The sequence below is a fragment of the Colius striatus genome, chromosome Z, assembly GCF_028858725.1.
Source record: "Colius striatus isolate bColStr4 chromosome Z, bColStr4.1.hap1, whole genome shotgun sequence".
NCBI lineage: Eukaryota > Metazoa > Chordata > Aves > Coliiformes > Coliidae > Colius > Colius striatus.
In genome coordinates, this window is record NC_084790.1 from 54,056,767 (window position 1) to 54,069,690 (window position 12,924).

A 12,924-nucleotide genomic window follows, 5' to 3' on the forward strand; every position below is an offset into this window, starting at 1 on the left:
AATAGAAAGTGAGGATAGGGATTTGGGGTTTATAAATGAGAAAGTCTGAAGTTTGGTACCAGTTCCTTTATTTTTCACTCAGCAAAAAATGTGTTGTTTCAAACTTTAATGGGTCTAGCAAAACCAACTGGATTTTCCTTGTGTTTATCACTGAATGGTTGTGGTTGGCAGATATCTCCGAAGATCATGTAGTCTAATGTCCTGACCATGTCCAGATGTTAAGACTTTTAATCTGATTTCCTAAGGAAATGGACATTCATCTCTCACACTATCTGTTCTTTCCTATTCACTTTTGAGTCTGTCAGCCATTTTCAAGCACATTTAGAGTCAGGTTCACAGCTTCAAAGCAAAACCTTCAAAGTTTTAAGCCTAAGTCTTTCAAACTTAAACAGCAAAATCTGTGGAAGGATAGAGAGGCTCGAATTAAAGATTCATTGGGACAAATGACAAGCAGCATGTGATTAGTTTTTTATTTTGTTTTTGTTGTTTTTGGGTTTTTTTGGCAACACTGTACTTGGCCCTCTGAATTAATTACAGATTGCCATTTCTTGCCTCTTGTTGTAGTGGAATTACTGCAGTGTGAGCACAGGTGATTCACACTAATCCATGGGAAAGTAGGCTTCGTTAGTTCTGCAGCCTGTGAGACAGAATCTCTTTTTGTTGCAGCATTTGCTTACCAGTACTGAATGAAACTATAGTTGCCCTAATCTAAGACACTTCTAAGGTGGTGTAACAGCATCCATCTGTGAGTTTTGCTGCAACCATACCAGTTTCCACAGTGTTACTATGATGCAAAAAAGTGCACATAAACAAAGTTAAACAAATGTGAAAACACAGGTCTTCTTTCACAAAATAATAAGCTGTGAGTTAAAACACCTTTGAATTTAGAAGCAGTCTGACCACTCTAGGAGCTTGTGCTGATTAGATAGGTAAAATGGTGTTGAGCCTTTTGTCAGACAGTATATAATAAAGAAACAGCAGATTATTAGCTAGTTGTTAGGAGAGAAAGAAAGAGAGTTTAATAAGGAAAAGTTGTCTCCTTGCCTCTTTCACGCTAATTAATGCATTCAGAAGCTGTACTGAAAGGAATTTAAACTCGTGATAGTCATAAGAGAACAGATCAAAGAGGAAAAGATCAGGCCAAGTCAAGGAAAAGCAAGCTGTATGTGCCTTTCAGTTAACAGACAGAATACAGGTCTGAAGGAGGTAAGACTTGTACCTTTTTATTCTACCCAAATTTTTCTGTGTACTTCAAAATTCTGTTTCAGAAGACGTCTGACTGACTCTTGAGCTCTGAAAATGTTTTGTTTCCCTGGTCAGAATTTTTAAAGTCATGTCAAAGTTTTTTATACTTTACCTCTGTCAGGTAGGTATCTTAGCTGGATACTGTCATGTAGGATCAAGTGTTGCACTGTGTAAATGAGAGAAACATGGTAACATTTGATTAATTATATTTTTAAATGTTCAGGACGCTTTTACCTGGGTAATTTTTCCCTTAAAATTGGAAATTAAGATGATAACATAAATTCCCTGCACATCTAAGTACAGATTGTCAGCAGACATAAACTAGTATAACCATCTGAAAATCAACAGATCTCTGAGAGTTTAGGCTGAATGAGAACTTGGTCCTTCAGCATGTACAGGGAATAAAAGAAATAAAGAGACAGCTACTTGCAAGGACAATATTAGTTTTTCTTCTTCTGCCTACTCTTCCTTGTCCAGGTAAATTGTCTTTCTTTCTATACTGCTGAGAGATTTTAGTTCAGAAGACTGTCATCACTTAGCACCTCAAGAAACTATGTGAAATGCTTCTCTGTTGCATTCCGGTGCAAATATCTTGATGTCAGTGGAGCTATTAAAATCTAGGTAACAGTTTCAGTTTTGAATTTTGTCTTAAATTGGGACAGTTGCATTATGTATATGGATCTACTAGACTCTGAAGAGGTAAGGTTGTTGTGCCTCCCTAAAATGCTCCCGCTAAAACAAAGAGATAATAATATTATGCTTTAAAGATAACAAATTATTCATTGCACTAAGGCAATGTATTTCTATCCTGTAGGTTTGAGCAGGATCAAGCACACAAAATGCCCAGAGGAAACCATAATCCAGATGGCAACTTTTTCAGAGGGAAAGGACGCAGCTATTTTGCAGCAGAAGAGTAAGCATAAAGCAAAACCTATGTTAGCATATAACCTGGTGAAAAAAATGTTATGTTGAAAGAAATGTAGAAAACGGTATCAGAACAAATCAACGCTGTAGAGGTGGACTGCAGTGTAGCTACCCTGTAGCTGTCTCTAATGTCTGTCACTGCAGAATCATAAAGAACTCTCAACAGTTAAAAAGATTAGAATTGCAGAACTGAATAATCTAGAGTTTGATCATATGGTCACAAGTCATTAACCTTTATAACAAAACTCATTTTGAGCCTCATTTAGAATTTTTTTTGGGGCTGTTGCAAGCTGATTTTTAAGTTTCATCTCCAGGTCTACATACCTCTCTTGAGAACTTCAAAGGGACATTCTCTCATCCTAAAGAATAATATCAGTGAAATGGTATAATATCATCAAAAAGCAGATGGAGACATCAATGCCATATAAATGTAACTCTCAGTAAATTGTTTCTGGGTGAGACTTAGCTTAGGCAGAACTAAAACAAACAAACACTTTGTTCGCTTTGGCTTACAATAAAATACGTTTGATCTTAGATTACTAGAGATACCATCCCATTGATGATGTGTTATTACTTTAGCTAGATATTTCTAATGTGCTTGGGACTGCATGTGGAATGTGCTTCCGGTACTGGTTTGCTGGCCTCCAGACTCGGTGACTTGTTGGATGGCTAAAACTACACAGCATGTGAAAAGCAGAAAGCAGTCTCAAAATGTAGAAAAGGCAGTGCCTGGAGAAGAAATCAATCCAAGTTTTAACTGTGCTGGGGACAATAACACCACCAGTGGAAGCACCATGTAACTTTGATGATCAGCTGCAACACAGCTGCACCAGGAAACAAGTGAATGCTGTGAGCTGTATTCTTGGGTTAAACAGGGCTTCAAGACCACATGAAGTCTTGAAGGGGCAGAAGTAACTTGCAAGATTAAGGTACTCCTGAAAATCCCTTTGGCTCCAAGAAGCTTCATGCTTCAAACAGCACACAGGCAGTTCCAAAAAAAAGACAGCCTCTTCTCCAAAAGGAATCTGCTTGCATCTTCTTTCAGGCTTTTTAGGTCACAAGGAAACACTCCTTCACAAGACCTTGAGTCAGTGAAAACAACAGCACATAGGTTTAACAGGTCTCTGACAAGTCACATACCTGACTTCTCAGTCCCAGTGGAAAAGCCTGGTGGTAATTACTGCAGGGCAACTGGATACAAGACACACAAAAGTATGTTAGAAAGGGTTTATCTTGACCCACATGGTCATTTTTTTCTCCTGTCCTCTTTTCCCTTTAAGCATTTTTTTTTTTTTTTTTTTTTTTTCAGACTCTTCTGTTCCTGAGCAGACAACAAAAAAAAAAGAGTGAACTCTGTATGTGTTAATGGGCTGTATATTAGCAGAGGAGGAAGGGCTTTTAAGACTAGAAAACTTGCCATTACTTTGTCAGCTTGCTTTCTGACAGATAGTGGAACTGTGCTACTTCTCCCATGTCCCCAGTAAGCAGTGGGAAGGATGTTTTACAGCACAGTTTGCACAGTCTGAAATGACCCAGTGACACCAATACTGTGCCCGTCATGGAGCAAAGACTAAAGAATTACAGAGCCCTTTATGAATAACTCAAAGTTTCTTACACTAGTTTGAAGGAAAGAAGGCAGAGAGTGGTGATCAATGGGGCAGGGTCTAGTTGGAGGCCTGTATCTAGTGGAGTCGCTCAGGGGTAGGTGCTGGGATTGGTACTATTCAACATATTCATTAATGACCTTGATGAGGGAACAGAGGGCACTGTCAGCAAGTTTGCTGATGATACTAAACTGGAGGGAGTGGCTGACACCCTTGCAGGCTGTGCTGCCATTCAATGAGACCTGGACAGGCTGGAGAGTTGCGGGGGGAGAAAGCTAATGAAATTGAACAAGGGCAAGTGTAGATTCTTGCACCTGGAAAAGAAGAACTCCATGTACCCGTACAGGCTGGGGAATCAACTGTTAGAGAGCAGTGTAGGGGAAAGGGCCTTGGGGGTCTTGGTGGACAGCAGGATGAGCATGAGCCAGCAATGTGCCCTTGTGGCCAAGAAGGCCAAGGGCATCCTGGGGTGTGTTAGAAGGGGGTGGTGAGTAGGTCGAGAGAGGTTCTCCTCCTCTTCTACTCTGCCCTCGTGAGACCACATCTGGAATATTGTCTCCAGTTCTAGGCCCATCAGTTCAAGGACAGGGAACTGCTGGAGAGAGTTCAGCACAGGGCCACAAAGATGGTGAAGAGAGTGGAGCACCTGCCTTATGATGAAAGGCTGAGGGAGCTGGGGCTCTTCAGTTTGAAGGAGACTGAGGGGTGACTTCATTAATGTTTACAAATATGTAAAGGGTAAATGTCAGGAGGATGGACCCAGGCTGTTCTCAGTAATGTCCAATGATAGGGGAAATGGGTACAAGCTGGAATATTAGAGCTTCCAAAGAAACACAAGGAATAATTTCTTCACACTGAGGGTGCTGGAGCACTGGAACAGGCTGCACAGATGGGCTGTGGAGTCTCCTTCTCTGGGGACATTCAAAACCTACCTGGATAAGTTCCTGTGTGACCTACCCTAGGTGGTCCTGCTCTGGCAGGGGGGTTGGACTAGATGATCTTTCAAGGGCCCTTCCAACCCTTAAGATTCTCTGATTCTGTGGTTTTGAGGTTGTGCAGTGTTTTATGCACTATACTCCTGTCACCAGCAGCTGTTACAATATGATGCTATTAGGATACATTTTTGAATACACACTGCCTCAAGAATAGGAGCTGTGTCTCTGCAGGTGTGGCAATTGATTTAATATTCTCTTTCAATATTGTGATGCTATTTGTTGCACTTGCAGACAGGTACATTTTGACAAGCTGCAGTCACTGGTAGATCTCTGAAGCAGTTTTTAACATACTTAAGTGCTTGGCAGAAAACCTAGCTAACTGCTTAATCTATAGAGACTGGCTAAAGTTACCGATACTTTGTTTTCTGAAGTAAATTCTGCTCCATGCCCTCCTCTGGTAAAAGGACACAGTTTTGCTGTAATCATCCTTGCTCCTAGAAGAACCTATCCTGTTCTGGCATTAATTACTTTGTTTTGCTTTTGCAACAGAGCTTTGGGTATTGGACTCCTCATTCTGGTGCTGGCAATTTTCCTTATCTGTGGCTGCTGGTACTACAAAAGACGTAGTGGCTATAAAAGTCTGCGGGTAAGCACGTCAGCTCATTTCCTAGTATGCTATTATTTTGACAACATACTATCATTATTTGCATTATATTAATGCAGAGAACATAAAATCTATCCTAATATCAAATCTGTCCTAGGACATCATTATCTCAGGCAAGATACTTGGGTAGAACCACAAAATATTAAACATAGCTTGCCCTGGAGAACTTGCAAGTACAATTTTTACTGTGAAAATGATTTTCAAAAGTCAGGCAAAGGGTAAGACGAAGCAGAAACACAGGGAGGTGAAGCCAGTGGAAAAATGGATCCCTAGGAAGCATTAATATTTACACAAAATCAAGATGTGTCCTGTAAATTTTCATTTAGATGGAAATATCCACTATACTAATAAGACTAACCCCTAAATAAGGAAAGCTATGATTAAAGAAGAAAAATAACTTTTACAAGTGACTAAGTAAATATTATGCACATGTGTGGGTGATGCATATTGTATTTGTATAAAAGTTACTTGCAGTTTTAAGATTAACAAAATAACAAGGCAGGTTTGAGGTTTGCTTTCTAAATAGTACTTCTAAAAAATTGGACTGTCTCTTTAAAAAATACTTTAAAAAGTATAGCAACTGTTGTTAGAAGCCTCAAATCTTCTATATTCTGCTCTCCCTCCTACAAAAGCAAGGCCACTTTTAATCCTTTAAAGTGAAAGCTTTATCCAATTATATGTTTTACAGTAAATATTTTTTACTTTACCTAATGCTTCAAATAAGATGTGACCATTTGGAATTAAAATCCATATCTCTCATCTAAATCAGTAAATCTACTTCCTTGTTGTTTCTGGTAACTTTGTCCTGTTACCTTTCCAGTGATCTATCCAATACATATACCAAGTGGTAGATACACAAAACCTGAACTTTCACAGGGAAATGTTGCAAAACTGAAGGTAATGCTAAAAAATAGACCCAACGCTTTGAAAAGCAAACTAGAATTCTCTTATGCTTTGTACATTGTGCTTTGTACACCATGGCAAAAAGGCACAATCCCTTCTTTAGTTCCCTCTTGTTGCAGATTTCTGCTTTCAAAAATCTTTTGTTAAGCTTTTTGGCTAGGGGACAACTGGAACAGAATATATACAAAATAGTGGAAAAGCAGAAAAGAAAATGATTGTAAATTACAAGAAGAAATTAGTGCAACAAAAAGGAAGAGGCATTCAGGTATGTGAGAAGGTGTCAGTTCCTCTAGCAGTCCTGGAACTAAAATATGTAATACTCATTTTTCTGGAGATGCAATTGCATAATATGGGAGAGGGAGTATGTCTTGGCAGAGACTGCAAAAAGTGACAGGCCGATTTTCTCCCTTACCTGCTGGTACTGTGTTTAGCCCTATTCTCAGGTTCTCCTACACACTCCAAGAGTGGCATCAAACATGAATTGATGCCTAATTGGCTCCAACTTCATGTTCTCTTCTTCCTTTCATGTTCCAAATATTTCTTTATGATCTGTCACAGAGTAAAAGCTCTAGTGTGGGGACAATACGAACCACAGTAAGTGAGGGGAAAACACTGGACTGCAAAATGCCTCTGCATGAGTACCGAAACTTTAATTCTGTGGTAAGTTGCAACTCAAAGACATAGTGAGACAATCTTGGTAAAGAGTTATTTGTTGTCGACTTCCTTCTTGGGGTATGCTCCCTGGGTTGGATCTTCAACGCTTCTATGTTAACTTAAAAAGTAGTATTTTGTAGAATTTTTACTGTGAAAAGGATTTTCAAATCTTTTATTAAGAATTCTTCTTTTACAAAATCCTCTTTCTTCACCTACTTCTATTCTTAAGTTGTATGATCATTATGCAATCTCTCAGAATGATGTAACACCTGACTGCTGAAATATACTGAACAAACAAACTTCTCCCTTATTAGGTATTCTGTCCTCCTGACGAACAACAAATGGACTGTCTGGTATAGACTATACTGACAAGGACTGTTAGAGAACACTATAAAACTTCAAGGTCTTAGCTCCTCTAAAAGAATTAGGAAACACATTCTAGAAGAGTGTGGCCAGCAAGTCAAGGGAGGTTCTTTTCCCCCTCTACTCTGCCCTGGTGAGGCCTCATCTGGAGTCCTGTGTCAGCTCAAGAGGGACAGGGAACTTCTGGAGAGAGTCCAGTGCAGGGCCACCAAGATGATCAGAGGACTGGAACATCTTTCATATGAGGAAAGGCTGCGGGAACTGGGGCTGTTTAGTCTGGAGAAGAGGAGACTGAGGGGAGATCTTATTAACATTTACAACTATCTAAAGGGTGGGTGTCGGGAGGTTGGGACATCCATTTTTTTCTATAGTATCTAGCAACAGGACAAGGGGTAATGGGATGAAGCTGGAACACAAAAAGTTCCATTTAAACAGAAGAAAAAGCTATTTCACTGTGAGAGTGAGGGAGCAGTGGTACAGGCTGCCCAGGGAGGGTGTGGAGTCTCCTTCCTTGGAGGTCTTCAAGACCTACCTGGACATGTTCCTATGAGACCTTATCTAGGTGAATCTGCTTGTGCAGGGAGGTTGGATTAGATGATCTCTAAAGGTCCCTTCCAACCCCTACCATTCTCTGATTCTGTGATTCTAATCATTATGGGAAGATGAATATTCAGATCTCTAATTTGAAAAAAAAACCAAAACCTTCATTGATAAACATAGATGACAATTTATTGGATGTGTTTGAATAGTTTTAGAATAGGTAAAAGACTAATTTATGATCAATTTTAAGTAAGGCTGCCCATATTGCTAACATTGGGAATAAGACAATGTACCTGCATCATATTAGTCTGAATTCTCAACATTTAAAAAAATATCCTAGTTAAAAAACTTTCCTGTCCTTAAAACACTGAAAAACCTCTCTTTAGATGAATAATACCAACAACATGAATCCAATCTGATGCAAAGCCAAAAAACATATTAGCAAAAACTAACCCTATAAAAATAAAGACATAGTGAAAAAGCTGAGCTATTTTAAGCTATGAAGGTAATTACCTCTCTGCATCTCTAATGTAATCTTCTTGTACTTCAATTGTTTTTTAATCTTTCACACTCATTTTCCTTTCCATAGGTGCCTGATGCTCCACCAGCTTATGAAAAAATTGCTGCAGATCAGTCACCACCACCTTATTCACCATGATACCATGAAATCTTTAAACGTACTAATTCAATTTCTTCATGCTCTGTCTTAATTTCCTGTATATGCACACCTTTCCAAAATCTAAAATAATTCTAAAAAATTAAATGCTTTCATTTGCAGTTGCTGAAAATTATTCATGCTTTGGTTACAAAGCTGGTTCTTGAGATGCCTCAATAAATCTGAACATGCTTCTGGTTTAGGTTTTTTTTTTAATTTCCTGGGGTCAGATTAATGTACTCAAGTCTGGGTATCTTGCATCCTCCATAAATCCACTGTGAGTTAAGTATATACCACTGAGTATCAACGAGAGTAGAAAGTGCTGGCATTTCTCTTTACATCTTCCCCACTTACTCTCACTTTCTTTACAAAACAAATAAATAAAGTATTCCTCAGAACATGATCTACAAGAATCTGTCACAAAATGGACAAAACCATTTGACTACATCTCCTGTTACAAAGATTAACCATTTTCCTCACCAGCAGTTCTAAAATTAACCTCCAAGATCTGTATACAACAGAGTTTTGCCTTGCATCACTTTTTTACATTCTTTAATAAAATAATTCCTCATAAAACATGATCCAGGCAACCTAGGAATTTCTGCTTAGAGTCCATATTATCTCACACCAGTCAATGCCTGTAATGACTATGACCTTTATTTTCTTTCTGTCAGTCTTGTGAGAAAGAGAAAAAAAATTGGTAGGTATAGAAATTTGTGTCACCTGTTTCTAATGTAATAAAACAATATGAGAAAATGTCTGAAGCCCGCATTCCTTGAAGAATACAGAGGACAGTAGATTCCAAGATGTTAATTTTTCCAGGATGACAGAGGCCCAGCAGTAATAGATAACAAAGAATTGAGATACACATAAATCATGCAGCTATTGTTTACTTAGACTTTTTTGTTATTGTTTACTTACCAGATTATTATTTAAGATTATATGCAAATCAACAAATTTATACACAAGGCGTGATATCTCTCAGCAGAAGGCAGGTAAACTATACCACATTCATTACAATAAAAAGTAGTAACAGAAGAAAACTATTTTCATAAAACTATTATCAACTGCTATTAGCAAATAATCCAGTTCTTTGTTATTAAATACACAAACACCTTAAAACAAAATAAAGTTTTAAATACAAGTAGATGTACTTGCCTAACATTAAGTCTATGTATGGTGATAAATACTAAGACAGATTTTTAGAAATGTATGTTTTGTAACAAAAATGTTTATACAGATTAGTAGAATTAGATACTTGTTGGAGGGTAATAAAGTGATGTGAAAGGTTATAATCAATATCTCTGATTTTATACATTTGATACTTGTATTTAGAAAATTAGAGAGGTACTTTAACCTAAAAGCTGTCTTACATATGTCATTTCCAACGCTTAAAAAAGGGAGCCCTGGCACAGGCTGCCCAGAGGGGTTGTGGAGTCTCCTTCCTTGGAGGTCTTCACGGCCTGCCTGGACATGTTCCTATGTGACCTAATTAGATCTAAGTTGCCCTGCTTCTGCAGGGGGGTTCAGACTGGATGATCTCTAAACCCTTCCAACCCTTACTATCCTATAATTCTATGCCTCACATTTTTTCAGTGATATCAGCATTAAATATGTTACTAGCCATTTCAAAAGATGGCGAGGAAGTTAATATTGGCTAAGCAGAAATAATAATTTACTTCTACAACTACATGATGCCAATTGCTGGAAATGCTCAGTAGTCAGAGCTGGAAGTATTGAACTTCGGCAATAATTTATAGACAAACGATAGATAAGCCCTCTTGGAAAGTCCTCTCATTTTTCCTTCCTGCAAAAGCAGTAGTCTTCCTTTATAGACACAGTTAGATAGTGGTCTCAGATTCTAATTAGTGCATGAAAATTAAGAGCAAGAAAAAGAGGTTAATGGAGTAGTACATTATATACGTGGAAGCTCCATCACTCACACTACGATTACATCTAATATTGGTAAAATAGCCTTTATTTTGCTGAAGTGCTTCCACATATTTATATGACATAAGAGTACATTTTCTTGCTTTTAAAATCACTTCTATGTAAAGGAAAAGGTTATACGTTCTGGAGAAGTAGTATTTATTAATTTGTACTTTTCAGTTGACTGCATATTAAACCATGCAACAAAACTGAAAGGCTGCTGTGTGTTCACATCATTTCATTAAATGTATTTTATTGCCCATTAGATCCAAAAACTGTTTGAAAGTTTCCACTGTTTTCTTTTGCCCCCACATCTGTACCAAATTTTACATACAGTAATAATGGTAACCTAGAAGCAGTAAAAAGTTAAAGAAACTATCTACAGCTACTATCTACAAATTCTGTACACATTGACAGCTAAAAACAAGCTCTCGGCCCTTTTTTGGAACTCAGTATTCAGGATATTTACACAATCCTCTGGTTTCACTTCACTTCCTTTCCCTGGACAGTCCTTGGCTCAAAGGCAGCTTCCTTTCTAAGAACTATTACTATACTTGCTGCAAAAATCTAGCTATTCAAGATGTTTTGTCCACAATAGGTTCTCCTCTTGGGCAAACGCAAAAGACTAAATTTTTTGGAGTAGCAGTGGCCCTAAATGCCTTGTGCTCATAGCAAGAGACCCCAGTCCTCCTCATGATCATCCACCCTGAGCCATCTCTCAAAACTTACCCATTGAAGAGAAACACAGATTACTGGTCTTTATTTTACCAGGAAAAAAGGGCCAGAATGTAGAATCCCCTGTGACAACACTACTGACACCTAAGCTACAAACCACAGTTCCTGCCTTCTCTAGCTTCCCTAGAAACCTCCTAGGAGCCACATGGCAGTGGTAAACTCCACTCTTTCTGGACTTGCTCCACTCTTGCTCCTTCCCTGAGAGGAACACCATATAAGTCAATTAAAAATCAGTATGCGATAAAGACTGATGGCCTAATATAAACATTTCAGTCTTTCTTACTAGTTTTGTTAAGGTCTTTTCAGCTCTGCTAGTATGTATTTCTGAGTGGGAGAAACAGATTGCTCTGCTGCACGTTCACTGTTTTCTGTCTACACAGAAAAGCAGCCTTGCTTCTTCGCAGTTCTTTCCTCGATGCACCTTATCATCAGCTGCATTCTTGTAGCTATTAGAAAAAGAACTCACCTGTCATTTAAGAGTATTTTCTAAGAAAAAGGTCTAATATTTCAATTTCTACTCAGTTGTCCTTTCTCATTTATTGTGGCAGAAGCAACTGATTTCTGTTTCTCACTTAACACCCCAAGTAACTTTACTGATACTCAGGAGCAAAACAGATGCCCCTTTTAGACACTGTTCAGTGCTAGATTTGCAGCTGTTTGCAGGAGGAACTTTAGGCTTTTCATCTGGTAACCATATTCAGAAAAATCTTGGAACTCTTTCAAGATGTGCAGTAAAATCATAGAATGATTAACCTCCTGTAGAGGAATCATTGCAAGGATTAGAAAATACCAGATGCCTACCTTGTAATGAATTACTCCAGTTTCTGTATCTCTAGAAATCTCTTCCTGAAAATTTTTTGTGTCAAACAAACAGCTTCATGAAGTCTGGCTTTCTCACAGTTGCAATCCCCAGGATATGCAGTCCACATGATCTATCACCTCTTAGCTATTGGCCTCACCAGCAGTAAGAACAATGATATTTCAGTCAATTCCTCATTCAAAAATTCTGCTTTTTAGCAGGATCCAAGCTATCTCTCCTACCACTTCTTAATCAGGAGAAGCAATTTTAGGCTTCTATGTGCATTGCTTTTTCTACTCTGTTTCTCTGAATTACTGCTTACCTTTTTCCAATACTCCATTCTCTGGCTGCAAAAATCTGTTCTTTCATGTCACAAGTAAGTCTAGGCTGAGTTCATACAATTCTCCTGGAATTACTGTTGGATTGGGGGCTATGTATACGTAGTGGTGAAAATTAACTCATACTTGGTTTATTTTTTGTTCTTTACACTAAGTATTTTCTACTGTCCACTATGGTGAGATAATTGCCCAAAGGTGCACCTCATGTGAAGACTAGACGGCTGTACCAGCCATTTCACTTCCATTCCATGTGTCAAAGTAAGAAACTCACTTTCAAATACAGCTGTTTTTAAACAAAAGATTGTACTTTTGCATCAGTTTCTTAGGCTGTGGAAAGAGGAAAGCACTTCAGGACAGGCCTCCTCTACATTTTGTGGCTGTCTGTCAAAGATTCTTCTGAGAACCCCCTTGATATTCTATTCTACTGCTGTTCGTGATTGAAAAAAACCTAGAGTGAGGAATGATTCTACAAATACCAGCACGTTATGTGGACAGGATCTCAATGTATATACTGGTACTAGGTGTTCATAACCTATAGATAGCCAAAACAGTCTTATCTTACACATATTCATTTGCTACAGAAAATCAATATGAACAAGTAATTAACGATGTATACTGTCTTTATGACATTGATAC

The 12,924-nt window shown here is 38.2% G+C and overlaps 1 protein-coding gene across 1 annotated transcript; it reads left to right on the forward strand.

The window, feature by feature from the left end:
- Positions 1-2,084: 2,084 nt before the first annotated feature.
- On the forward strand, positions 2,085-8,490 carry MLANA (melan-A). Its single transcript, XM_010203494.1, has 4 exons — positions 2,085-2,158; positions 5,258-5,354; positions 6,834-6,935; positions 8,422-8,490. The coding sequence occupies exons 1-4, from the start codon at positions 2,085-2,087 to the stop codon at positions 8,488-8,490; spliced, it is 342 nt and encodes a 113-aa protein (XP_010201796.1).
- Positions 8,491-12,924: the final 4,434 nt, after the last annotated feature.

Bases quoted from the DNA above. Each gene is read 5' to 3' on its own strand.
- MLANA (XM_010203494.1), top strand. From the start codon at position 2,085: ATGCCCAGAGGAAACCATAATCCAGATGGCAACTTTTTCAGAGGGAAA. The intron at 2,159-5,257 runs GTAAGCATAAAG...CTTTTGCAACAG, and splicing joins AGCTATTTTGCAGCAGAAGA to AGCTTTGGGTATTGGACTCC. The intron at 6,936-8,421 runs GTAAGTTGCAAC...TCCTTTCCATAG, and splicing joins ACCGAAACTTTAATTCTGTG to GTGCCTGATGCTCCACCAGC.